General features: G+C 48.8%; 2 protein-coding genes across 5 annotated transcripts; one reads left to right on the top strand and one right to left on the bottom strand.

Moving 5' to 3' along the window:
- The first annotated feature begins 5 nt into the window (after positions 1 to 5).
- Positions 6 to 12,621, top strand: LOC104687139 (solute carrier family 25 member 36-like). 4 transcript variants are annotated; one of them, XM_010396135.4, is made up of 7 exons: positions 6 to 163; positions 8,668 to 8,844; positions 9,381 to 9,458; positions 9,758 to 9,858; positions 10,454 to 10,520; positions 10,721 to 11,004; positions 11,106 to 12,621. In XM_010396135.4, the coding sequence occupies exons 2-7, from the start codon at positions 8,786 to 8,788 to the stop codon at positions 11,303 to 11,305; spliced, it is 789 nt and encodes a 262-aa protein (XP_010394437.1). In that variant the 5' UTR covers positions 6 to 163; positions 8,668 to 8,785; the 3' UTR covers positions 11,306 to 12,621. The 4 variants fall into 4 exon arrangements, with proteins under 4 accessions (XP_010394437.1, XP_039416894.1, XP_019139410.1 ...); XM_039560960.1 differs by lacking the exon at positions 6 to 163 and adding an exon at positions 4,421 to 4,494; XM_019283865.3 differs by lacking the exon at positions 6 to 163 and adding an exon at positions 4,516 to 4,907 and having other exon boundaries at positions 6,978 to 8,844.
- Positions 12,590 to 27,933, bottom strand: CLSTN3 (calsyntenin 3). Its single transcript, XM_039560649.1, has 18 exons — positions 27,784 to 27,933; positions 24,942 to 25,064; positions 23,782 to 23,977; positions 23,103 to 23,311; positions 22,647 to 22,796; positions 21,804 to 21,989; positions 20,938 to 21,207; positions 20,543 to 20,655; positions 20,301 to 20,463; positions 19,185 to 19,241; positions 18,248 to 18,405; positions 17,919 to 18,067; positions 17,242 to 17,468; positions 15,976 to 16,146; positions 15,248 to 15,393; positions 14,989 to 15,124; positions 13,394 to 13,611; positions 12,590 to 13,309 (listed from the first exon to the last, which is right to left on the bottom strand). The coding sequence occupies exons 1-18, from the start codon at positions 27,866 to 27,868 to the stop codon at positions 13,139 to 13,141; spliced, it is 2,928 nt and encodes a 975-aa protein (XP_039416583.1). The 5' UTR covers positions 27,869 to 27,933; the 3' UTR covers positions 12,590 to 13,138.

Genomic DNA, 27,933 nt, shown 5'->3' with positions numbered 1-27,933 from the left:
GCCAGCGCCGGCCCGCGCCGCCGCTGGGCCCCGTCCCCGGACGCGTCCGCCCGGGGGCTATAACGGCCGCCGGCCTCGCCTCGCACTGCTCCCGCAGCTCCGGAGCCGGCTCCCGAGGGATGTGTCCCTCTGCTGGCCGTGAAACGGTGTGGAGATATATATGGTGCGTACTGTACACATCTCTTTGTATTCGCGAATATACGTAAATATATACATATATATATATTCCATATATATGTGAGATGTGTATGTGTATGCCATGTGTATGGCATGTAGGTATGAGATATGTATGTATGTGTATCTACGAGATATGTATATGGTATGTACCACATACATCTCGTTGTATTTGTGAGTATGCATAAATATATATATTCATCTATATATTCAACGAGGTATATGTGGTATATACACGTATATATGTGTAGATGAGCATATACTGTATTAGCACACGTTTGTCCAGCTGATGGACTGATATTTTACTGTCTGCTCTGGGATCACTAAAATGTTGCAGCTGGCAGCCACAGGTTGAAAGTGCACGCATTTAGCTGAAAAGAATGTGATAGCTTCAGATAAGCCATAGAAATGTCAGCTCCTTCTCAGCCTTGATCCTTCCACATCCATGGTTCCAAAGGACAAACCACCTGGAAAATCAGAGCTCATTTGTATATAGCCTCTAAACGAATAGGAAAGGCACAAAGAGGGAGTTGCATGATGTGTGCTGCCTCCCGTGACATTAGAGTGCTAGAAATAAATTGTTTTCAGAATCAAATCCCATCTTCTCCTTTTCAGAGGAGTATGCTCCTCTGCAGAGTCCTCTCCAGATTTGTCAGGTTCACTTCATCTGTCCAAAATGTGACCTCTGGTGCGGTTTTAGACACAATTCTTTGACAGTAGATCTTCCTGCCTGCTCTCCTTACAGCTTTGAAATGCATATGACATCTACAGCCAGTTCTGTGCTAGCAAGTAGTATGTATTGCTCAACAGGAGTTTCTTTCAAGTTATAAGAATGGGGGCTGGAAATACAACATCCACACCAAACATGTTTGGGGAGCTTTACTTTGGATTGGGTCTTCCTTGGTGCCGTGCACTGCACACCAATTAGTGGTTGACGTGCATGAGGTGTGCCCTGTGTGCAGCTTAGCACCACCAAAAAGGAATCTCGTTTGCACACCAACTCTGTCCTGCAGGACAAACCCAAGCCCAGCAAGCAGGGATTACTGGAAGATTCATTGTGAAAGCACACTTCTGGCATCCTGGAAGGCTAAAACAAGACTCACCTGCTATTACCAAATGCCTGTCCTACGTAGGCTCAGTGTGATCAAGGGTTAGCAGGAGCACTTGAAGAGAGAGGGTTGGAGAAGGCTGTGGAGCAGAATCCCAAATTACTTTCAAGAAGAAGACATGGGCAATGCTGCTCCTAAGTAAAACCAATAGACCCCACAAAGACAGGGAGAAGGGGAGCGTAGGCATTGACATAAGGCATGGACAGAAATCCAAAAGCCATCACAGACTGAGCAGTGATGAAGACATGAAGAAGTTTTGATTTATAAACATTTGCAACAAGGTTTTGGGCTAATCAGCCTATACCAGCTTGGCCTTCTGGTTCAGGACAGGGACAGGGAAACACTGCTCTGTACAAAGAGCCCCCACAGCCTGCCAAGGCTGAGCAGCAAGAGCAGCCCCATAGGGAATGTGCAGGGACAAGAAACACTACAGTAAAATGTATCCTCTCTTGTCTTCCCTTCTTTCTCTTTTCCTGGAGAGACAGTTTTCCCTGTTCCTGAGCTGCCTGCAGGCTCACCAAGATTCTTGCAAACAGCACTCATCATTGAACCAGTTCCAACATTGAGCAATCCTTTGATCTGCTGAAAATGTGGTGGTATCATTTGCACCAGGCTGGAGACTGCCTGTAGGAGGCCTTCAGAAAGCATCTTCTTTAACAAAGTCATAGTTTGCCATTGCTTAAGAGTGAGGCATGGGGGTGCCCCTTCCACCTGCAGATACAGAAAGACCTCACAGAGCAAGATTTTTGAGGTCTTAGACCCAGCGCAAAGGAGATAGAAGGAAAAGCTGGCCCTTTATCCCTGAGTCCCAAAAGACTGTGATGCAACTGGAAGGACCAGAAGTGGCAGTGGTGGAAGAGCATCCAGGACAACAACAGCTATAGATGTTGGTGGATAAATATCCTGCTGAAGCCACAACTCTTCCTGTTTGCAGGCAGAAAGAAAAGGGTCTGATCTAAAGTCAACAGGAAAAGAAGCAGAGTCAATGGACCCCTGCAAGTGAAGTGTAAATAATTTGGCAACAAGAACTAAAATATCAGAAGCCCCCAATAACTCTTGGAGAGATGAGAGAAGCAAACAATACAGCTCCTGAAAAGTCTTGTCCAGACTCTGCATCCTTCAGCTGTTCTGAATACCAGTAGTCTGCTGGAGGCTGTGGGCCTGATGGGGACCAGTAAGAAAATGGAGATCTCTGTCTAGCTATTCCCCATCATAACTTTGGGAAATTCATTATTTCTTTCCAAGTGCAGAACTTAGCACATGCTTTTATTAAATGGTGTTCTACACTTTCAGGCTATTTCTGCCATTGATCAAGATCATTTGAATATGAATTTTCTCTGCCCAACTCCTCTCAGGTTAATGTTGCCTGCAAATTTTAATACGCATAATTTTCTAGTCCACTGTATAAATTACTGAGAAAAACACTACTAGCACACTGAAAACAGATCTCTGCAGGAGTCCTTGGTACTTCTCTCCAGACAGACAGCATAGCATCAATAACTAATCTTAGAATTTTCCAATCATCATCAGACTCTCCCAGCGATTTCAGTAGATCCAGTTTCCCATGTTTCCTAATGTGCTTATTAAACTGTCAGATGAAACAGAGTAAAAATCCTACTGAAGTCAAAATATTTAACATCTGTTGTTACTTCCTTGCCCACAAGGCCTGTTAGTCTGCCATGAAAGACTGCTTTGGCTTGATTTCTTTTTTTTCTTTTTTTTTTTTTTTGCAAATGGAAAATGTGCGTTGTCTATGTAATGTTTATTTGTTCCAGTATTCACAGGGGAAGGCAGCAAAATTACACTGGTTGGCCAGTAATTCATCCGATTTTTTTTTTAAATAACAGCCAATGTATTTGGGCTTTTCCAGTCTTCTGAACCTCTCTATTGTCAAGATATCTCAAAGATAATGGCCAGTGGGCCATTCTCTAGTTCTCCAACCCTCACAGGATGAAGTTCGTCAGCCCTAATTGGTCTGAAAACATTGACTTTGCCTAAGTGCTTAGAAATCTAGAATGACTTTTGCCCCACTTGGAATTGGTGCTATTTAAGATATCCCCCTAGCCACCACCACAGTGAAGGCAAGTGAAAAATGCTTGGAACTTCTAGGTATCTTTAACCAATTACCAATTTCACCAGACAGCCAGTCTTTTTACTGGTCTTCCCCTCATTGCCCAGGTAGTGACAGGCACTATTGATGAGCTGATAGTTCTGTTCTTTTCCACCACAGGTAAGGTACTCATTTCCTTTTCAAAGTATCTTTGTACTTAATTGGACTCAGTTGTCTCCCTTAATTCCTTTTCCTCTAGACTAAACACTGCAATTTTTTTCAATCCTTCTGCTTGAATGGCCAAGGTAGTTATTCCCCTCTGTGGGTTCACTCCCACATTTTCCTCTGTTGTAGCAGTGTGGTACCCAAACTGGACACAGTCCTGTGTCACTCAGTGCTGTGAGTGATGTTACAGCAGTACAGAGCTGTTCTGACAGCTTGTTTCATCCGACCTGCAGGCTATCCTCCTAAACACATAAACTGATCTGATGTGTGCCTTTTTGGCAACAGCATCATGTTGATGTACATTCTGCTTTTTTTAAGGATGATGATATTCAATGAACTCTGACGCCTTCTGAAACTGCGCATTTGCAAAAGCAACAGAGGATCTTTTGCCCCTGAATATTCCCTTTCTCACACTGCTCCTCCGAACTTCAAAGTCATGGGTCTAATTTATTCAGAGGGTTGGGGTTTTTCTGTGGGGAGCATTGGCCCGTTTTCATATGAACCCAAACATCCGAGGAAGCATCTGTGGTCCCGTGAGCGAGGACGAGAGTCAGGAACGACTTGGCTCTGCTCTTGGACCCATGGCTTTCCCGTGGTGAAAGAAATCAGTTTGCCACCTCTGCCTTGGCTCCCCTACTTGCAAAACAAAGACGAGCTTGTTTAAGTTTGGGGGTCGGTTTGGGGGCTGGGGGCGGGGAGGTGTTGGTTCGTTTCTAGTGAAAGAGCCTGAGCGGCCGGGCCATGGGAGCTGTGTGCATTAGCACCCGCACACCCGCCCGCAGCAGCCCCCGCTGCCCTCGCAGCGCCCCGCCCGCCCCTGCCGGGCGCCTCCTCCTCCGGGCGGGCGGGGGCCAGTGCGGCGGGGCCGGGGCCGGGCGCGGGCGGCGGCGGGGCCATGTCGCAGCACAGCACGCTGCTCCACCTGCTCGCCGGAGGGTGAGTGGCCCCGGGAGGCGGCCGGGGGCCGGAGGGCGCCCTGGGGCGGGATTCGGGCCGCCGGTGCAGCAGGGAGCCGGGGCAGAGCAGCCCCCGCCCTACCCCGCCAGTGCCCCGCCGTCCTCGCCCGCGCGGGTCCGGATCGGGCTCGGCGCTATGGAGCAGCGGCGGGGTGAATGTCTGGCTCCGCGGCTAGGGAAGACGGAGAGCCTCCCTGGGGGCACGGGGTTTCATCCAGCCTGAGCTTGCCGGGCACGGGGGACGAGGGGAGCGGGGCGCTGAACGAGAGGCCTCCTCAGCGGGGCAAATGGTGGAGCATCCGTGTGTTCGGGAGGGCGGCCAGCTCTCTCCATCAGCGCGTGGCTGAGATTCCTGTGTGGCTTTTCTGGCTTTAAATAGTGCGGCTGTTTCTGGTGAGTCAGGTGTTTGGATCCCAGCGGTGCCTCTCTGCATTCGAAGCGTGCCCTTGAGCAAGTCATTTCCCACGTGGCGTTTCCCCCTTCCTCTCTTTAATGTCGCAAAGCAATGAGCTCCAAGTTTATGGTGCCCTAAAGCAGAAGATAATGTGGTCCTCCGGACTTTGCTGAGTAACTGCAGAAGTCCTCTGCTTAGGCAGCCATCTAATCCCTTTCCAAATCCCACCAACCTGCTGGAGTCCGTGTGACAGTGAAGCCTCTGATACAGCATGTACAATAAGGCACATAATTCAATTGCTTTTAATTAGTAAATTTCCAGTTTTCTGCAGCTAATGCAGTTCTTGTGCTATGTCAGTCTTTGCATATGTTTACTTGTCCTCTCTGTTCCCATTTTATTTTGTATATGTTGTTCTCTTTCATTAATGTGTCCTTTGAACTATATAATAATTACATCTTAGACTTTCTTAATATATTTTTATTTCTTAGCTTTCTTCTTAAGCTTTTCTTCGCCCTTTCCCACCATGGTTCCTGAAAAACTGAGAGTTTGGCTAGTGACAAGAATGTCACCAGTGGGAACTTAGTCTGTGTCCTGTCCTCATCCATTAAGCGATACTCCTGAATGACAGCTAATTAACACCCTGGGAATAATAACGTGAATAAGACATGAATTAGAAGTTCAGTTCATTGCTGCACTGTATTTAATATTACTGGTTTATGTAATGAAACAAAACAGGGTCTCATTCATGAAGAAACAGTTGTTCACTTTATCTTGCAGTATAAGTTTCGAAAGAAACTTGTGAGAGGTTTGTTCAAAACTAATGCAAGAACATAGTTCTTACCACAGTGTGCAGTTAAACTGTGGGACTCCTGGCCACAGGACAGTAGAGGGTAAAGGCTTCTTACATGTACAGGAAGCATTTTAAAAAGATGAATGAAAAAGAATATGTTGAAGGCTATTAAAAGCAAGGTAGCATTTCCAGCTGAGGAAATCCCTGAGCTGAAAACTGTGGGAAGATGGGAGAGTGCTCTGGAGGTGAGTATTTCTCCTACTTTTCTGTAGATGACCTTTATTTGTTCGTGTCCTAGGCAGAAGCCTGGTTTAACTGCAGGTTTGTCTGACCCAGCATTGCTATTCTTAAATGAAGATCTTCAAGCCATCTCAGTTTTTGGCTAGCCTATGTAAGAGCTAACGTGAATTACCAGTAAACCTTGTCACCTCTGTGCATGTGCTTATACACTTTTTAGGTCATTGAAAAAATGTTAACAGTGTCTTTTGTATTTCTCAACTAATCCTCTTTTTCTGTCACCTCAAACTTAACAGTTTTCCATTTAAAATGTGAAAGCAAGATCTAGAGGCAAATACCATTTTCTAAGATAAAATTACCCGCCTTCTCCAATTAGCAGTTTTTGCCACGGCTTTGCTCTGGGAGTACATCCTGTACTCATTTTCAACTGCTGCTCTTCATCCTATTTTGCAGGAATTGCTTTAGTTCCTGCTTCTAGAGTAATGACACACAATTTTCCATTTCTCCTGAAACAGAAGAATTTTGCAGACCTATGTCTTTCACACAGTGTAAGCAGCTGTATCATCATGTAATGCACAGTAATACATCACAGTTGAGATTTCTTCTAGTTTTGAACAACTGGTACACCTCATTTCCTCAGCTTTAATTTATTGGGGTTCTTTTTTCCTCTTTAGTCTTGCCGTTGAGCCATAGTGGCTCAGAGGTCGCCCTTCACCTCAGACTCTCTTTCTGCTGATTAAATGGTCTCCATGATAAGGAGCAACAATTTCTTTAATTGCTATTATTGCTTTTATAATACTTCTGTATTATCTGTATGTGTCAGTAGCTTCAGGAACTTGATCTCAGGAAACTTTTATATATACTGGAAGTCTGGGTTCAAACTCATATCCTGACCATTGCAGGCAGGGACTTCTTGAAGAAATAAGATATTAAGAGAACATTGTATAAACTTTTGCCTCCTTATGCACTATTAGAGAGAAGAATTTTTAGTATACCAAGCAATTGCTTCTCTAAATGTTTTCCTGATGTATTGTTTGCTCAGCTTTTAGATAAGGAGTTGAAACTGCCCTATTCAGACCTTTCAGACCTTGATCTGTCACCACTGTACTCAAATCTCCTCCTGAACTGGAGACTGCACTTCTGGTCAAAAAAACAACAGGCATGCAGGTCTGGAGCCTGTATCAGACAAATTAATAGAATCTGTGGTAAACAACAGGACTGTTGGGCCCCTAAGTGAATCTGGTTTATATGGGAAGAATCAACGTGGCCTTTGTAAAAGGAGACGCTGCCTCATTACAACTCTGCAACTCTGGATTGCTGCGTAGGCTGTGTGTCAGTGTCGGTGCTTGATCAGCTTGTTCACCCACAGGACCTGAGCCTGGATGTTCACTGCTTTGCTGTGTGTTGTCTTCTGAGCAGGAGCTAAATTCTGGAGTCACATCACCAGACTCCCACCACTCATCATATGCCTCCTGAGGGAAATTGCTGCTGATGGACTGCTCTGCAAGTCGTCACCACCACTGTGTACATCTGCCAAGGGCTTGACAAAGCAACATGAGTGTTATGGAATAGCATAGCTAGTTGCTGGCATCACTAGCTGCATAATCTCCTAGCTGCTGTATCTTCAACTCTTGGATGTCAGTCCAATAGGCATCCAAGCCTCTCTCTTTTTTTTTTTTTACCCCCCCTTCCTGTTGGCAATGATAATGAAGCCCTAGGAGCAAAGGCTGTGGGAATACTGTATATGTGCATTGAGCTGTACAGACTTTCTCAAAATAATTCTTCAGAACTCTCGCCATTTGCTGTCCTGCCTTGTCATATGTAAATCTGATGATACACCTGACTCCTCCCTGATACCTTGTAGTTCTTTGGCTGGCTTTTCTTTCTTTGGAGCAGAGTGAGCTTTTTTTTTAAGCCTCCATCTCTTGTGAAACAAAGCAACTTTGGCTGTAGCAGATGTGAACAATCGTCCATTTGTCAAAGCCTCTTGCATGGCTTACATGCAAATTGATCTCAAAATGGTCTTTCAGGTACAGAGCATCCTCTAGAAGAGCAGAGTTATCAGTCAAAAGATTTAGAGGGGCAGAAGCTGAGAACCAAATGTATCAGTTCTGACTTGCCCCTGGGTGGTAAAAAGGAAAAAAGGGGATATGTGTCCTTTCAGCATTCCTGCGGTGTGACGAGACGATTGATGGAGATGGTTCATGAGTTCCAAAAATAGGTTCTGCCTGCTGAAGGTCAGGGTCCTCTTACATTAAGCAAGCCGGGCTTGGAGAGAGCCTGGCTGTTGGCAGAAAATACAGATCTTGCTTACAGGGCCTTGCAAATGTGGGTCTGACCTAGTTATGGATTAAAGACACACAGGCAAGCTGAGGGGTGGGAGAGCTCTGTGCGGCTGTGGCAAGGTGTGAGCCACGGTGCCTGGTGACCTCAGCAGAAGGCTTTGCAGTGAGGTTGGGCAGCAGAAATGTTTGCTCTGGGGGACTGCTGAGTCCCCATGGACTTAGGACTCTCTGTCTCAAGTACTGAGTAAGGTTTCAGAGTGAGGCTGCCAGATGATGTCCCAAGCTGAGCTGTTACATTAATCAGTGTCAGAGCAGGAGATCATGTGTGGCACAGACTGGGGTACCTAACCTCCTCTCCCAGAGGGGAGAAGTTGTGGACAAGCAGGGTCAGAATTATTGCCCTATTATGGCACAGAGGTCATTCTTAAATGTGCTGCTGTGCCCTAGATGTGGTGGCACAGCTGGAGCCATCCTGACCTGCCCCCTGGAAGTGGTGAAGACACGTCTGCAGTCATCCCAGCTGGCACTGCGGCCTCTGTGCCTCCCAGAGATACAGCTGCCGGGGATGAGTGTGAGGCTGGTGAATCCTACCCCACCATCTCCTGGAGTGCTCCAGTTGCTGAGGTGAGTAGGACAGGTCAGTGTGCCTGTTAGCACCAGGGAGGTGATGGTTTGGTTGTCAGGTGGAGGGGGTGAGGGGGGAGAGAAAGAGAATTGAGCTGAGGCTCTGGAAGCCACAAGTGCAATAGAAAGTTTGATCAGAGCACAGGTACATCTGCTTCTCACTGGTGATCTGTGCTCTGCAAGGCAGCTTTGGGGACTGAGAGAAATTTCTCGGCTAGTGGTTTGATCAGACCCAGAGGGACGGCATAATCAAGAACAGGATGCAATGACTAGTGAAAAGTGTCCCTGCCCACAGCAGGGTAGTTGGAACTAGATGATCTTTAAGGCTACTTCCAACCCAAGCCATGCTATGATTCTATGACTGAAGGAGAGAGGAGAAGTGGCTGGAGAGGAAATGAGAGCAGGGCAGAAAAAGGATAATGTGAGAGGTGAGGAGAGGGTGCTACAAGAAATACTGAAGAACAAAGAAGGAGGAGGAACAGAAGAGCCCCCAGCTTAGTTATTCTGCTGATTTCTCTGTTCATGTCCTTCTGTAGGGCCATCCTTGAGAAGGAAGGCGTGCGGTCCTTGTTCCGTGGTCTGGGTCCAAACCTCGCTGGGGTTGCTCCTTCCCGGTGAGTACTGCTCCATGATGGTGCCTCATGTTGTACACTTTTGAAGGCACCTGTGTCATACCTGTTGCTCCACTTTCTGAAAGCAGTTTGGGCGTTGGGCTCATGTGCCACAGAACCCCTTCATGCAGACATTTTCTGGAGCTTCTGGCCATAGTGTTAAGATGATTGCTGTGGGCCAGGTATAAGTGGTATCTGACAAACCTGTGCTGGGAGTAAGAAAAGTTGGAGCAAGACCCCACAGTAGTGTCTCTGCTCCTCAGAGGGGAGCTGTAACCTCTTCTGTATTTTTTTCCAAGCAGGGCTATATATTTTGCTGCCTATTCTGGTGTTAAGGAGAGGCTTAATACTGTCCTGGTACCGGAGTCCAAGAAAGTACACATGTTAGCAGCAGCCTGTGCAGGTGAGCCTTTTCTGTCTCAAATCAAAGACAAGTGGTCTTTCTGTCTGGAAGTGCCTAAGTGTTTCACTCCTTCTCTATTGCTGCTCTGAAGTTTTCTCCCTCTACGTCTGGAGAAGTGAGTTCCTTGGGTAACCAAAATGTTTTCTCATTCTTCATTCCTCTTAGGCTCATCTCTTGAAGTCTAGTCTTTACCCCTTCAGCTGCTATCAGGAGCTCTATTCTGCTGTGAGAGGGAGAAGGCAGTGTGTAATTTAGACCACTCACAGAACCATTTTTCTTGATATAACCCAGTTCTCTAACAAAATCCTCCACTCTTGCAAAATTAGCCCGCTGTTTCCTGCCTCTTTGTAACACCTGGGCCTGTAGTACGGTTTTGTTGGAGGCAGAGGAGCTAATCACCACTAGACAAAGGCTGGAACAGGGGAGGAGGAGAATCAAATAGTCTGCCCTAAGTATCTCTTCTCAAGGTCATTCTCAAATTGCAAATGCCTGCAGCGTGCCAAGCAGAGCTCAGAGAGCTGATAGATCAGCACCTCTTCACAAACCGTCAGTGTGATGCTGGCACTCACGGTTGTCTTCCTCTTCTGTTCCCCAGGCATTAGCTCAGCCACACTCACCAACCCCATCTGGTTAGTGAAAACCAGGATGCAGCTGCAAGCGAGGTAAGGCAGGGCAGCAGTGCAGAGCCACTCCGTGTCATATCAGGATTGGTTTGGGGGTGGTGGTGGGCAGGGAGAAGTCTGTGATTTCTCATCAGAACTTGGCAAGCCACAGGCTGGGCAAGAGCCTTATGGCTGTGTTCACAACAGCACTGTAGGTCAGGGGTGCAGCATGCTGTCCTAACCCTCTCCCTTCTTTACAGGGTGAAGGGGGAGACGGCCAGCAATGCTCTCCAGTGTGCTATGCACGTGTACCGCACTGAAGGCCTGCGTGGATTTTACCGTGGGGTCACTGCCTCCTATGCTGGAGTGTCAGAGACCATCATACACTTTGTCATCTATGAAGCACTGAAACAGGAGCTGAGGAACAGCCAGCATTCCCATTCCCCAGCACTCACACTTCCACCAAACAACCATGATTTCTTTGGACTAATGGGCGCTGCTGCTGTCTCCAAAACATGTGCTACATGCATTGCCTATCCACACGGTGAGTGGGTCCACTCTCCTTGCTTCTGTTCCCCTTGAGGGGAGATGCCATGCCTGTAGGATGCATTTGCTAATATATAGCTTCCCTTCTTGTCTCTCCAGAGGTCATTCGGACACGGTTGCGAGAGGAAGGGTCACGGTACCGTTCCTTTACACAGACTCTGCAGCTCGTGGTCCGTGAGGAGGGACCCTTGGCTTTATACCGGGGGCTCCTGGCGCACCTGATCCGCCAGATCCCAAACGCGGCCATCATGATGGCTACCTATGAAGTCATCGTACATTTGGCCTCCTCCACCTTGTGAGCTGTAGCACTTGGCTGAGGCTGCTGGGGAGGTACAGGGACATTGTGGTCCTGAGACCTGGTCTTTTTCAGTGCTCTGAGAGGTGGTGCTTTCTGTCGCAGGTCAGATCTGGGTCAGGCATTCTCAGGATGCAGCGACTAGTTTGTGCCAAGTTTTTTGCTGAAATGTGCACAATGTAGCCTTTTTTTTCTTTCTGGAGACTTGAATTATTCCAGTGCATCAAGATGTCAGGGCACTGGTTTGACAGTGCCTCTTGTAAATTCCCTTGATGAAACAAGGGTATGGAACTTACTGGGAAGGAGACAAAGCAGAAAGTTTAAGTGTCTTAGCCCCAGCATGTTCACTTCTTTTGGACTGAGTAACAACCGTATGTGGGCACAGCTGGGCATGAAGACAGGCTAGAGCTGAGACATCTGAGAGAACTGCAGCAAGCAGAGATCTTTTGCTGCAACTTTTCATGCCCTCAGAGGGGCTCTTCCACTCTCACCTACTGTACTGCCTTCTTGCCCCTAAGGAGGATTTCTCAACCTTGGCTGCCAACAAATTGCAGAATTTTCCTTTGGGTCCTTCACATGTTGTAGCCATTTCCCAGGCAGCTGACAGGCCCTGTTTGTCTTGCAGCGTCTGAAAAGCCAGACCAGGTAGATCCAGGGAAGAACCACGACCTGCTCTGAAGCACTGTCCTAACAATTCATGCTACTGCTGGGCTCAGAGCCATGCTTTGCTAGTATCTGTTGTGTTTCCATCCCCTCCATTCTCAGCAGAAAGAGGAAGACGTCTCCTTCCCCCAGAAGTGCTGGGGCTGTTCTACAGGCTGGAACCCCTGGCATAAAAAATACTCTATCATACTGATAAAGAAAGCAGAGCAGGTGCAAAGACAGATGAGGCTAAGGAGATTTAGCCTGTTTCTATTGATACACTAAGTGTATGGAAAGAGCCTTATTTATTTTTTTTCCTGTATTCAAGAATTCAGTTTGCTGCACATGCTACATTTGCCTGTGACAGGCTTGAGTGCCTTCTGTTCCTTTGTGGGTTCCTAGCCCCGAGTCCTGGGGAAGGCTACATTGTGTTTACAAAGAGTATTTGTCTCTCAAAAAGGCAGGGGGTAGGGTCGTGAGTGATGTGTTTTTCTTGTTTCATCACATATGCTAAAAAATGTAACTCTTCCCCGAGATAAGGTAGTAATTTCAGTAAATACATGCTCTGGACAAGCTCCAGTTTCACATTAGAGGCTACACTATTTCTTTGTCTGGTTGTAGTGACAAACTGCAGAAGTCCTGAATGTTTTATTTGAAATCCATTTATTTTAAAATCCACTTTGTTTCCTCATCTTTCTTACCTTCATTCATTTAGTATTAGGAGTATTGACAATTTTACAAAGCGACACAAAGCTGCAGTGGTTTGTTGTTTGTTTGTTTTTTTTTTTTTTTGCATGAAACGAGAATAAACCTCAAATGACAACATTGAAAAAATATACAATATATATATATAATATCTGGGGAGGGGCTGTGAGAAACCCCACTCTGAGCCCTGTGGCTGGCTCTGCCTTTCAGATTTCCGTTCTTTCCGACATCTGCATCACAGTTTGAACTGTGCCACTTTCATGTGTAAGTGCCCTAACACCTGTGTCTGGAGAGCCAGATGGGGGGTCAATAATGTGGGGAATGTCCACAACGAGAATGGCAGAAGATGAAGGAACATGAGAGGCAGAAATGGTAAGTGAGGAAGGAGCACATGTGTACACGGTGGGGGAGGAAAGAAGTTGAAAGTAAGACACCTCCTCCTTCCTGCCATATGTTTCGGGGGGATCCACTGGGCGGGTGTTTAAAGCTCCTAGTAGCGGTGAGAGACGTCACTTTTGCCGATGATGTGCCGGTCATTCATGTCACTGCTGTCCGGGGAGTCGGGTGTCTCCGAGTCGGTGCTGTCCTCATCATCCTCCATGCCCTCGCCAGCTCTGCCCTCCACACTTCCTGCTGCCCTCTCCTGACAGCTCTGGTAGGACTGGGGAGGTGAGACATGGGGTAAGGAGAAGGGTCTGACAACCCAGCTGCCCACCCAGCCCTGGCCACAGTGGCAGCTCCTCACCTCCATGGGGTTGACGATGATGGTGAGGGCCGAGTCGTCCCAGAACATGTCGCTCTCTTTGCCTGCAGTGCTGGTGTGCCCCGACTCAGCAGCCCCAGGGACCTCTTGCCCCACTCCCCGCCGGTGCAGGGAGTGGATGCGCAGGATGCCGAGGATCACCATAAGTGCCAGGAAGCCCACACACACCACGATGATGACAGTGGCAGCACTGGGGACCACTTTGAAGAAAGAAAGCGAGAAGTTGTGTCTAGAGTCTTGTCACAGAAACGTGCATTTCCAACCTGACATGCAGGAACTGAAGTTCCTGGGCAGAGTTCGGGTTTTGGTCTGTGCAGGAACATATCCTGACTTTTCTGTGCCCCTGGGCACAGGCAGTTCCTGTGATATCAGCCTGGCCTGTAGACTGCACATCTTTATCTGCAGAATTCACCAGAATACGTTGCACAGCATGTATCTGTATCCTGCTCTTAGGAGGGAGAAATGTGTGCTGGGGACAGCCTCTAAGGGCTCGAGGATGATTTTCAGAGGGTGTGATTTCTGTGCAAGCAGTAGAGAAACTAAGAAGCCAAAAGATGCCTTTGTTGCACATGAAGCAAATGTGAATGCTATGATGGACTTCTAATTAGGGCCATGGCACAAGCCTGGCTTCTCCACAGGAGAAAACCTGAAATTCATCTAAGACCCTTAGCCCAACTCCCACGTGTTTGTTTTAGGCCTGTAGACTGAGCTTTAACTCCCCAGACAACCACCTTCCCTACAAAATCTCTCCAGGCCCTCCATGAATTTGCTTATGGTTCTGTTCAGCAGGGACAAGTTTGCTGCTGCTATCAGGCAGAGCTGGGGAAGGGAGAGGCAAAGGCTGGCACATACACAGGCTGCCCCTGCAGTGCCAGCTGCAGGGCTGGACCAGCTTGGGATCAGCTACTGCAGCAAGCTGCAGCAAAAGCTAGCTCAAAGGTGCCTTGTTTGTTCCCTACAACAGGGGACCAAAATGTCTGTAACAAGTCCCAGAGCTTTCACAGCCCAGGAAAAACTGATTGGAGTGTGGTCATGCCTGTGGCACAGGGCTACCAGGACAAACAAACATCTAGTCTAGCTTTCAGGCTTCTCTCTCCTCTGTTTTGGGGGCAACAATTCTCCTCTTGTCTATCATCTCCTGTATTTTCCTGCTTTGTTGACCACCACCTACTCCCATGTCTTTTTTTAGAGCAGTGCCAGTCTTGACTCACTTTTCTCTCCTGCTGTTGAAGCTTCTTTCTGAAATTACACAAGCCCACACAGCACCTTTTCAAGGTGCATGAATGAAGTCAGCTTAGTTATTCTTTTTAGACCCTCTGCAGTGTAGATTTTAGTCTGCTTCTACACCAAGAAAACAATATCCCACAAGAGGAGGATTGTTGCACCATGCTCTAAAATACAGTTTGACAAAGACTGCAGTCCACTGGCTAACGACGAGTGGAACAGGACAGTATGATGAGAACCTGATAATGGGTACAGGGAGCCTGAGAGGAATCCTCTGCTACAGGTTCTGCCAGGGTATCAGAAAGTCAGCATCCTGATCTAAAGGAATAAACCCAAAAGGTAGTGTTACATACTTGGGCTGTTGTGGGTGCTTGCCAAACTGTGCCCAGACAGCTCTGCGGGTAAATGATGGCCTCGGTGCACGAACTGCTGGGAGCTCAGAATATGGCTGGGATGAGCGGCTCGGTTCATGCTGTGGAGAACATTCACCTGCAGAAAGACCAGAGTGTGGGGACTCAACCCTGTGTCCATGGCACATTCCATGCATTCCCATGCACCGTGTCCTCTCCGTGCACGAGGAGGAACCTCTGTGTGCATGCATCGGTCCTGTACCTCGACAGTAAACTCATTGCTGGAGTAGCGTCCGTTCATCTCCGTGCAGGACAGGTGAAACTTCCTTTCATAGAGGGCAGCACCGTGGTTGATGTGGTAGGAGACCTGGCGGAGGATCTCCTCGTAAACTGCAATGCTCTCCACGCCTGAGACAAGGAGAGAGGGGTGGGGTGAGGAAGCTCCTGCTCCAAAGTCACCTGGCATCCTAACCCTGCAGCAACTAGAAGCTATAGAGGGATGCAAGGCAATGCTGGGTTCATGAATTTTGGGAAGGGCTTGGACATGGAGCTGGCTGCTAAGGACCTGATGGAATCCCTGCTTGCATCGCGAAAACAAGTGGAAGGGAAGGAGAGCAACAGCCCTCTTACATTCTGGAGAGTACAATAGTGTTGTAGGAGTCCAAAAGCTGTGGGATATGGTGTCCTCCAGTCGTGTCATGCAAAATGCTACTGATACCTGAGAACACCAAACCCCAAGGAGTATGTCAGAAGGAGTGATACAAGCCTGGGTGAGAGCTGACACCACGTCCCAGTACTTTGTGCTGGAGGACAAGCCACCTCCCCAAGGAAACGGTCTGGGACTTCCAAAAGCCAGGAGTTCAAGAAGTGGTTACATCTCAGTGTCACCAAGTACACCAACACTTCTCTAACATCAAGTGCTTCTCCCAGATGCCTGACAGGCGGTGACAGAGGCATAACTGGATAGCTGTGACCACGGAGAGGACGTACCTGTGATGGTCAGGTAGGCAGAGGTGTTAACGAGCTCCAGGCCCCGCTGCTGCAGCAGTGCCCCATCCAGGAGCAGGTACTCCCTCTCTGGGTCCAAGTCGTCTCCTACCAATGAGATCTCGCAGCCATCCAGGTTGTGCACAATCTCATCTGACATTCGTGTGTCTGTCACTGAGATGCAAACAGAAAGATGATATGGCCAGAAAGCCAGACAGCCATCAGCGAAGGAAGGAGTTACTCAGAGGGGTACCTGCTTACCTAAGAGTGCTCACATCATATGTAATTACTTCTCCACCTAGCACTGACCTTAAGTAAAATCACTGTCAGTCTAATTACTTGTTGCGGGATGGTTCTAATGACATTATTTATGCACATAATGAAGTCACTTTATTTTGGAACAACATACTATTATCAGTCTGGTTCATGATAACACATCTTGGCTGTAAGGACTTTGTTGACAATGACAGTGTGCAAATTAGGAGCAACGCTCACACACTCCCAGGCCCTGCATGCTTTTGAAAGCTTTTCCCTGTCTCGCACTGCTGGTTACCATGGTTGAGATCTTATCTTCTTTAAAATAGCAACCACATTCAAAAAAACTAACTGCTTTCAGCAGGATTGAGAACAATCTGCTCTTAAGTCAAGGAACTCATCATTGTATGAGGAAAGGCAAAGCTTCTGAACAGAAAAGTAGGAGCAAAAATTCCCATTACCAGAGCAGATATGAAAGAAGTGAATGGACACGTAGAGCACAGACTGCAGAGAAATAATCTGAGCATGATGGGAAGAAATTGAAGAACAGGATTCTGTAGGGTGTGAGGAAACTGACTGGGGAATTCACAGGAATAAGTGATGCAGGAAGAGATGGAAGGGAGCAAGAAGTAGGGAATGAGCAGAAGAGAAGGAAGTAGGATGAGACTAAGTAAGTGCAGGAGTAGAGAGAGTAACAGGCAGGACATCCATCCAGCGCTGGATTCAATAAAGGGAAATGTAGGTAAAATGTAAAAGGGATTAGGAATGAGCAGCCTGGGAAAGAATTAGGAGAGAGTGAGGCAAAGGAACTGAGTGGATAGAAAAAGTACAGGGAGGAGCAGAAAGGGATAAGAGCTGATTAGCCTACATATTGACAGACAATGTGCCTTGCTTCTAAATTTGTAAACTCTCTCTTTTGGGTGTAATTATAGGGGCTCTACTTCCTCTGCAGGACTGCAACTCTTGTAGGTTTTTCCAGTTTGTCTCTTACAAATTGCTCTGTACTCCACTCACCGGTACCGTGCCAGTTCTCATCCTTTTTGGCCTCCACCTGGTGAGAAATAGAGCAGGTGATCTGGAGGTTGGGGAACAGGGGAATTCCTTCCGGAGCCTCAAAGTCTGACGCAGGATGAGCAAAGTGGGCATTGCCACTCAGCAGGATCTGGGGGGCATCAGGCTGTAGCACCACAACGTAGCCTTCCACATCAGGAATGGAGACACAGGACTCCTCACTGAAACACCTGAAGGAGAGCAGTAGAAAACATCAGTTGGCCCAAGCTTCCAACAACAACATTATATAAGAACACCTTCTGCCCATTACTTCCAGGGAAGGGAATATCCTTTTTCCGGCAGTCTTCCTAAAGCTCCCCTACAGCCTGCTGTGCAAGGCAGAGATGTGTGGTAGGAGTGACACCACTGGGTTTCCAGTGACTTGGTCACACCAGCAAACACAGTGGTCACACCTCTGTGAGTGGAGGCAGAAGTTCTGCAAAGGCACTAGGAACCAATACTACAGTATCCATTTGGATATTGGATAATTTAACATTTATTTTCAGGAAGACTTTTACCCATTTTGAGACCATCTTAAAAAACAAGTATTTTAAAATACAAGGTGAGTGGGTGTAACTTTAGTCAAAAGAGAGGCAATCCTCTTGCTGAACTGAGCCAGAGGTGCTGCTTTGCCCACTCACTTGACAGCAGTGGTGAGCCTGAGTGGCCGGACACCGGGGGTAGCAAAGCGCAGTGAATTCATGTAAGCCACGTGCTGGATTGCATGGTTGAAGGTTTCCACGTCATCACCCTCCAAGGTGAGCAGGGACTGAGAGGGGTTCACATGAACCTAGAGGTAGAAGAGAAGAAAACACTCAGGTTCCTTGGCAAATGACAGGAGTCCAGGCTGAGAGAGACACAAAGGAGAAAGGCGGGGAGCTGTCTGAGGTGGGGAGCAGGCAAAGTCCTGGGAAGCAAGGCTGGGGAGGAGAGTGGAGGAGATCCATGCAAGCTGGGCAGATGGGCATACCTTCATCCCTTTGCCCAGACTGTCGAAGTCACTGTAATCAAGCCCCTCACGGCAGGCATACAGGCATTCAATAACCTCCCGGCTCTCCAAGCTACCAGGGCGCACAGTGAAGCCAGCCAAGTAACCATGGAAGTAGTGGTGTATCGACAGAGGATCTCCTGAGGGAAACATGGGAGGTGGAGGGTGTGAGAGACATGGCGAGGAAGAGAGCAAAACCACAAAAGCAACAGTGTGAGGGCCACACAGAGGTAACGGAGGTAGAGGGAAACAGAGAGGGGCACGGGGCATGGAAAAGCCCAGACAACAAAAGCAACAATGTGAAGGTCATACAGAAGTTAAGGCAGGTACAGAGGGACAGAGGGTTCCACAGGATATGGAAAAGCAAAGACAACAAGAAGACAGGGGATGCTGAAGCAAGATGACAATTTTTGAAAAAGATGGGGGAAAGCGAGAAAAACAGACCAACAAAAAGACAAGGGCAGTGAACAGTGGGTAGCATAGAGAAGGTTCTGTCAAACTGCTGAATGCCAGATGGAAACAATTTCTTGTCCCCTTCTCACTCTGCTTCCTGTGAGGGCTTGTAAAAGAAACTACACATTCCACAGATCGTTAGGGATGAGGTGACATCTCCTGATGTCTCTAATGGCTATTGTGTTCTTCAGAGACCAGCTTTAATGATCAGGCATGAGGACTCTTTTCTCCACACGAAAAGCATACTCCATCACTCAAAGCAGGCTGCAGTCCTTCCAACAGCCTTTTCATGCTCCAGAGGTACCAAGGTATCAAGGACCAATCTGCCAAATAAGGTGTTTCCTCCCAGGGGGGTGGGAGGTGGCAGGACAGGACTGGGGAAGCTGTATGAGGAAGGCACCATGCAAGAAGTGATAGTCATGCACAGTCAAGAGAGGAAGAGACCCATCTTCTTCCTTTTCCCTACCTTGCACAGAATCGGTGGAGTTCTCACTTCCTTTGATTTTCTCTCTGTTTTTCTCCTCTGCAAAAGGAGAACATCCAGATGAGCAATAAGGCATTGGAAGATGGTAGTTACAGGGTCAGGCAAGTATCTATACAAGTGCCTGTATCAGCCAGTCCACAAGCACAGCTCTGTGACAAGCAGTGCACCCTTCAGCCCTAGAGGCAGCACATCACAGATGACAGAGGGCAGAGTTCCTCTCATGAAGCGGATGGTGAGACTGTAGGACGAGTAGCTGACTTAAGGCAGAAACTATAGTGTTTGGAGTTTTTTAATCCTTTCCCAGTGTTACCTATTTTGGGAATTAGCCATGTTCCCAACAAGCTATGTTCTCAACATCCCTTAGAAACTCAGCTGCAGGAGAAGGTCCCAGGCTGACCAATATTTGTTGTCTGCAAAACACCAATCAAGAGAGCACAGAGCTGTGGGAAGATCTCTGACCTCAGAGAAGCAGCAGTACAGCAAATATTTGATCTTGCTAGAAACTTCCGCCAGAGCGAAGGCAAGCAGGAGGCGAATTCCTTTCGGTCTGTCCTGCTTCAGTCTTGCAGGAGAACTGAAGGATCTGAGAAATGCAGCCTTGCATCTCCACAGAACACATTTTAATCTGGTAGTGGCCTAACTTTGTTCCTAATCTGATTTTTGTCTTTCAACCCAATTCTTGTACAGAAAGATTTGTGACTACTTCATATAGATCCTCAAGACAGAGAAATCCCCATCAATACAGTCAGCAGCATAAATAGTACTGCCTGCTTTCTGGGGAAGGGCTTTGATAGAAATGCCAGTGCCTGAATGAGGTACAAAGTTTCAACTTTCCCCTGCCTGAAAGCTGGTTAGCCATTGCATATTCCATGGTTGTTGTCCAGGAAGCTGTCAGTGACACTCGTCCCTGAGCTGTTATTACCTTGGTCCACGAGGAAGGAAGGAGCCACACTGGCTTTGGTGCCAAGGAGGCAAGATGGCTGCAGTGTGGTTTGCATCATTTAGTATTGGGTGGTGTTTCTTTCATCTCCTCTGGGTCTCCCTCCACCCCCTCTTTTCCCACATGGGAAGAGCACGGTTTGGGGAGTGGGCACTCACCAGTCCAGCAGGCCCCGATCATGATCGAGGGCTCCGGCCGTGGGGGGTGGATGAGGCCGTTGTCGTGGATCAGGGCAGGGTCGTAGGAGACGCCATCCACGTAAAGCGTGACCGTGGGGAACTCCAGGTTGAGGGCATAATGGTGCCACTCATCATCACAGACCTACGGCAGACAGCAGAGCATGGGATCAGCAAAGGGCAGAAGGAGAAGGGACACGGGGAGGAGGCAAACCCTTCCTCACCTGCTCAAGCTTCCAGAGGAATTTCACAGGCCTTGCACTTTCCAGCAATGGCCAGTAGAGGAAAGAAATCCGGCAGCCATGCACAGCCAGAGAGTAGTGCGAGTAGCCATCCTCTGCCAGGGACAAGCACAGGAGTTACATGAGCACTCCAAGCAGTCCCAGTAGCCAGAACCCAGAAGCCCACGCTGCCATGCATGACTGGCACTCAGCATCACGTGCTCACAGGAGGCTTGAGCACTCCCAGAAAAAGGGACACCTAAAGCTGTGTTCCTAAGGAGGCACCCCTGCCCAAGTCCTGCTTTGGAACACCAGAGATTTACCCCTGCAGGGACAATCCCTTCTAAGGAGTTAAGAGGCAGTGGGCAGCAGTGTCACCACCCCAGGAGAAGTCTCACCACTCTGCACTGTACTGCAGATCACCGTCTCCTCTTCCCGCCTGCCTTTGCCAGGCACCACGGCATGCTTCATCCACACTGACAGGGTGAAGTGGTCACTCAGCCCCTCGTGGCCATTTGGTCCATTCACCAGAGGCACCTGGGCAGCCTGGCTGCCATTGAACCAGTAGATGAGGCTGCTGTCCTGGCTGTAGTGCACCGAGAGCCGCGCCGTCCAGTTTGCTGTGGGGCTAGGCACTGGCAGCAGGTCAATCTCTCCTGAGGCAGCACCTACCAAGAAGGGAAGGAGTCAGGAATGTTGGCATGGGAAAATAAGGAGCCTGAGAATTGGGGATCAGATGAAATGGGCACTGGAAGCCTCATTTTAATATCTCGGTGCCCAGGGAGAGGAAGAGTTGCCTAAAGGCCTTCTCCTATCTGGAGAAGGGTGGTGACTTTTTGTTCAGTGCTGAGGGAAGTCCCACAGACTCTGCATACTGGGACAATGCACAGAAATCTCTGCCTTCCCAGCAAGGAAAGCACAAGTAGCTCCTTATAAAACTAGAAAGTTGTGGAAGTGCTCAGTGCCAGGTTGGACGGGACTCTGGAAGGTGTCCCTGTCTCCAGCAGGGATGTTGGAACTAGAGGATCTTTAAGGTTCCTTCCAGCCCAAACCATTCCACGATTCCATGAGATGTGGGCAGGAACACCCATTGCCCCTCAATGCAACACCCAAGCTCAGTGTCCTCCCACCCGAGTGACCACAGGAGACATGAGGAATGTGTCCCCCAGCTATGTGAGGCACAGCTACCACTGTGAACCCCTCCAAAGGGAGGGGCAGGGTTCTGTGCCACAGCCGCCCTCAGCCCAGGAAAGAACCAATTCACCACAGAGTTTGCGCAGTGACTTCTCGGAGTAGTTATCTCGGTCACAGCCCTTGGCCACGTGGTTTGTCTGCAGCTCCACCGTGGCCTGGATATTCCACAGTGGCTCATCACAGGTCTCCAGGTGAATGGTGGGGAAGAGCGCGAGGCTGCCTGCACCAGGGGTGTACTCAATCCTTTTGTTCCAGCCTAATGGGAAGGAGTGAAGGAGAGGGATTAGGAACTGCCAAGGACACAGGGCCAGAACACCTGGCATACACACAAGTGGCATCTATGGACTAGTCCAAATTTTTGGCCCTTTCCACATTGGAAATACAGCTTTATGCAGCTGGCACCAGTGCATGGAAGATTTCCTAGAAGCACAGAGTCCAAGGTCCCAGCTTCTACAGCTAATACTGGTGTGTCATCACTCTGTGGTTGGACAGCCTCTTTTATCAGGCAGAGCAGGTATTTAGCTGTGTTGATTTCCCCTTAATTCTAATTGATTAAGGTGAACCTGCACCTTTTCCACCACCACTGGAAAAGCCAAATATCCTCAAGAGCAGCAGCCCCAAAAACAGTCTTTGTTGAATACGGTCTATGAGCCTTATCAAACGCATGGTAGTTCACAGTAATTCAAGGAACGATTTTCCAATGTCAGAATTTACCTTTCAGCGGCTTTGCAACAGACTTAGACATCTACTGCATCCCCTGATGGGATGGGCTGGTGCCAGAACTGAACCATATATATGGGCATACAGATTTATATGTGTATGCCCATATATACAAATATATGTGATGAGTGGGACTGAGTAGTAGCTGAGCAAAAGAGAAGGGAAGAGATAACTGTGTTTGGAGGTTTCATACCCTGCCAGCTGGGCTTGCACGTGGGTTTCACCTGGATTTCCACTTCAGCATCATCAGATGCCCTCTTCTTCCCACAGTCATAGGCTGTCACTGTGAATTTGTAGACCCGATCTGCACTGTACTGCAGCTTCTCCGTGTTCTCAATGTTCCCTGGTTTGCAAAACAAAGAGATCAAGGTAGAGGACAAGCAGTCTCCTCAAAGACATTCCTTCTAAAAATCACTCATATCTTTGATCAATGACAAAAACAACCAAAAAGGAGTTGAGTCACCCTGCCCAGTGTCACTCTGTAACAAGTTATAGCACCTCACAAAATGGATGCTGCTGCTCTCACCAGCACAGATCAGCAGTGCTGGAAAATTTATATAGCACAGCTCTGCCTTCAAATGCGGCTGGCAGAGAAGGAGCAGAGCAGGAAAACAGGAGTGATGTGCACATGGTGGGTGAGGATTCTTACCGTCATTGTCAATGAGAAAGGGAATATTGGGGGTCAGGATCTCATAGTAGCAGATCTGGCTGTACTGCGGGGAGCAGTCCCCATCGATGGCCTCCACCCGCAAGATGCGGTCATACAGCTTTCCCTCCGTCACTGCCACGCGATACAGCTTTTCCACAAAGACGGGAGCAAACTCATTCACATCGTTTACTCGAACGTGCACTGTGGCCCTGATGCAGAGAGACATCACTAAGAACCGATGGGCTGATTAGGAGCGATGCACCACCTAAATCTCAGAGTAAGTCATTCCTTTAAAGTGCACCACTCTCATTTCCTGCTGCCAAAAGCAAGGACAAGGAAGGACACCTTGATTTCCGTGCAGCAATGCTGTCACACAGGTGCTTGGACAATGGTTTCCAACCACTCAGAAAGAGCAAAAGTAATAATAATGCAATCTGGACCTCCTACCTACATGCAGCACCACTCTTAGAAACTGCTGTGAAACAGCCCTCGTTTCTGTATTCACTCACGTGACAGTCAGTGAACATTTCTCTTTGGGTCTTCTTAACATGTTGAGTTACAATATCATGGCTAGAGAAGAATACTTCTGGCTAAAGGAAGTGTTTCCACAGCAATTTTCCTTTGCACTTTTGTGACAGATCACATTTTGTAGCAGGCAGCAATGTCTGCATGAACTTACTTGTGTGATTTTTTGGTATTTGCTCCATCAGGTCCCTCTCCACAGTCATAGGCCTGGATGGTGAATGTGTGCTCCTTATGTGCTTCACAATCCACTGGCTCCTTGGCCCGGATCAGCCCCTCTCCTGTAGCTTTGTCCAGGATCACAGCTTCAAAAGGTACCCCTGACCCATGGATCCTGAAGCCACAGATTTCACCTAGTACACACAAAAACAGAGAGGAAGGGGAGAAAGAAAAGGACTATGGAAAGCACATTACACCCCTTGCCTTCCTTTCCCATATTTTCTTCCTTTTTAACTCACACTTCCCATTCCCCCTCATTATCATCCTTCATTTTGAGCAGTTTTTGGTTCCCTAGGAGTTCCTCTTGCTATCCCTTACAGCCATTAATGGTGCAGATTGCCATCTACTGGAGACTGCTCCCACGGCAAGGAGTCCTGACCAGCATCACAAAAGATTGGAGGTTACAAGGCTCAAGCTACATTTATTAGTGCTACACAGCCACAGTGCTGAAGGAGCACCTTATGTCTCCTCCTCATCCCTCAGGGAGGCAAAACAGGCCATATACTGCAGATAGACAGCCAGAGCATGAAGATCCATGATGTCTCATCCACCCACACACGCAGGATGCGCAGAGTACCGCAGGGAACTGCAGATAGGGTCACCTAAATCCTAAAATTCAGCTCACAGGGACCACATTTACTCTCCCAAAGCTGAGGAAGAATGCGTGAGGGAACTGCAGGCACGGCCTAAGTAAGCACTAGGACTACAACCACTGAAAGTGTCGTCTGTTGTTCCAGGGATTTGTGCTCACTGTGAGGGGACGTAGCACTGCCAAGGAAGTGTGCCCCACCAGCTTTCTCCAGGGCTCACAGACACAGCGCTGTGCATGTGATCTTTGGAAATAGCAGAACTGCGTCAAAAAGTAGCTGGCTCCACCCTCAGTTTCTCTCCCTAAGGAAACAGCTCAGAGCATCCTAAATCAAGCTGTGCCCAAATTGCCTCCAGACTTCACTAGGGACCTCCTCCGGAACAAGGTTTGGAGGTGATCATTTCCTGAAGAGGGGTAGGATCCAGCACAGGAATGAATGTCACTGTGTCCCTGCCTCTCCATAAGTCTGTCCCTGCCTTCCACCCTTCCCAGAGCAGTTCCCCACCTACCTGCATAGCGCAGTGGGGCATCTTTGTCCAGGGCGAACAGCGGCGGGTTGAGCAGGACGGTGTTGTCATTCTCCATGACAATGCCCTGATACTCGGCTTCAATCCATGGTTTGTGCTTGTTTGCTGAGGCAGGTTTGGGGTAAGGGATGGAGGACAGGAATGTGTTAGCCACCAATTGCAGATTCAGTAGGAAAAGAGAAGAATTTCATCCCCTGGCAAGTAACAACCACCACTCACCACCTTCTTCTCTAGAAATAAAAACGTCTAAAACAGGCTGGGAGAAAAAAGTTATCTTTATTTAGTTGTACTCATGGGACACCTCATCAGAAACAATGTGTTCCTCCTTGTGTCCTCATTACTTATTAGAAATACATGGAGAGACATCTGGGTGCCCAGAAAAGCTGGAGCAGTTAAAAAAAAAAGTGAACTCAAGAGGCAGAAGTAGCCTCAGCCTGGAGACAGATTCCAAATGCTAAACCCTTTAGCTCAGTGAAGCCGTAATGAAAAGATCCAGCCTACATCTTCTCTTGGGGTGTTCCCAGGGCACAAGTCTTGCGTGCAGCTGTTATCACTTGTGCCTTGCACCCTCTAGACTAAGGCCCAGGACCTACACACAGACGCCCAGGTACACCTTCAGTCAGCCATCCCATGCACGTAACAACCTATTCTGAGAGTCCCTTGCTCCTTCCTTCCCCACTCCATGGTGAGCACCATATTCCTTCGGCCCCTCCTTGCTAATCCTGTTGGCTGGAGCCCAGCCAGGCTTGGCATGGAGGCAGCAGCCAGCAGGAGGCTCTGAAAAATGTCACAGGCCCAGAAATAGCAAATTAATCTTTATCACACAGGCTCCGGGGTAAGGAAAGGGAGAAATAAAGGGGTGAGGGGGAGGGAAGGGGAGGGGAGGGGATAGGAGGTGAGAGAGAAAAAAAATCATTACAAACTACGAACCCCTCCCCCATGCCCACTCCCTGCCAAATGGGCCTCAGAGATTATATTACATGGCCTAGTTACAACCCCCATTCCCAGATAATCCCCCACTCTCCCACCCCCTGGAGACCAAGATTTATTACAACCCAGCAGTACTTTGAGCACAGCATGGCTCAGAGCTGGTGGGGAGTAGGATACAGAGCCATTCCCCTCAAGGGCTAATTCCAGTAAGAGCCATTCCAATATGTTAAATCCATCCTCTGCAGCACAGTGTCCTCTGGAAGGCCATACTGGCATGGCCTCGTGTTGACTCAAAAGGGGCAGCATCCGGTGCAACCAAGCATTTGTGCATTTCGGGGCCAGGGGTTGCTGCCAGGGGTGGCTGGTGGGCCAGCAGGCAGGCTGACAGGTCAGCAAGGGGATGCCCCAGCAGGGCAGAGCGGGCAGAGCCAGCCTGGCATGGCAGCGAAGAGCGTGGGTTGGCACTTCTCCACCACTGTATTGATTGAGATTATAAAGCATTGCGTAGGAAATCCAGAGAAGCATCCATCCTGCTCAGTATGCAGGTGGAATCCTCCCTGTGTGCAAGTGCCCGCGTCTCCCCCTGCCCCTCCATTGTCCCCACCGGATTCCATTCTGTTCTGGCTCTATCCATGCGCCACACCACCGAGGTGGGGATCCAGAGCTATAAATGCCAAATGTGCCCTGTTGCTGGGGTAACAAGCTGATGGTACAGAGATAAATCCTTTGCTGCATCCACCTGCAACTTGGGAATCACCAATCTGATTTCTTGGGAAATGAGTTGTTGGAGAAGAGAAAAACATTTTAGGAATATTTTTAGGATACAGACTCCTACCAGGATACAGACTCCTACCAGCTTCAACAAAGCTCCCGTCAATCTAATATAATTTGCCAAAGGTGGGTAGATGTTTCCGAGTGCAAATTCACAAAGGAGAGGGAAAATCCAGAGCATGAGGGGCCCTTCCTTGCCACCAGGCCCCATGGAAGCAGAGCAGAACAAATAAATGCCCCAGCCAATGTCAGGGTACACACAGCTCTGCGGTGCACCCGCCCCGTAGCCCTGACTCTTCCAAGGCACAGAAAGCACCCTAAGGTGTCACATTCCCCAATGACCCCAGAGTCCCTCAAATGTTTACAGATTTTCCCAGCCTGTCAGATCACCAACACACTTACTGCCCTCAGATGAATCTCTCGTGCTTGTCACTACAGCCACAGATCTAGAAACCTACATCTTTCTCCACCACCCTATGTGCTCAATGAACATCTGCATTCCGAACATTACAGCTGTAGCGCTGGGGTAGTTTGGGGGTCTTTTATCTTTATCACATAAAATACACAAAAGCAACCTGCATCATTAACGCAGAACTATACAACAGTTCCTACAGACAGATTGTAGATGGATGAACTAGGACTGGAAGATGGAGATAGGGAACGTGTTTTATGAACTGCAGGGCTCTGTGGAGAAACAACACAATCTCTCTCAGCATGCTAGGGAAGGGATGGGAATGTAAATCCACCCAGCGATAACTAAACAAAAGCAAGACAAGTGGGTGGAAAACGGGAAAACGCGAGGGGAGCGCTGAGAGACGAAAGAATGGAGAAAAAAGCGGTGGTAGGATGACAGATGGACAAAGTAGAGAATGGGGATAGGATGGCATGAGGGCGCCCGAAGGGGCGAAGAAAGCCGGGGCCGCCGGGGACCGCGGAGATGCCCCGACGAAAACGTGCCGGGCGAAGGCGGCGAGCAGCGCGGAGCCGCACCGCCACCGCGGGACCGGACGGACGGGCCGCGGCCGACGTGTCCCGCCAGAGCCCCTCCGCGGGGGCAGCCGGGGGGTCCCAGCGGAGCGCCCGCCGCCGCCCGGGACCGTGCCCGCGGCGCTCCGCCGCTCACCTTTGTTGGAGGCGCTGCCGGGCAGCGCAGCGCAGAGGCAGAGCAGAGGGAGAAGGACGGCGGCGCGGGGCCGAGGGTCGCCCATCGCGGCGGCGGCGGCGGGTCCCGGCAGGACCCACGCCCTCGCTCCCGCGGCGGCGGCGCGCAGGG

The sequence above is a fragment of the Corvus cornix genome, chromosome 1, assembly GCF_000738735.6.
Source record: "Corvus cornix cornix isolate S_Up_H32 chromosome 1, ASM73873v5, whole genome shotgun sequence".
Classification (NCBI taxonomy): domain Eukaryota; kingdom Metazoa; phylum Chordata; class Aves; order Passeriformes; family Corvidae; genus Corvus; species Corvus cornix.
The sequence above is the reverse complement of the archived record's forward strand: the minus strand, read 5'-3'. Positions and strand labels throughout refer to the sequence as shown.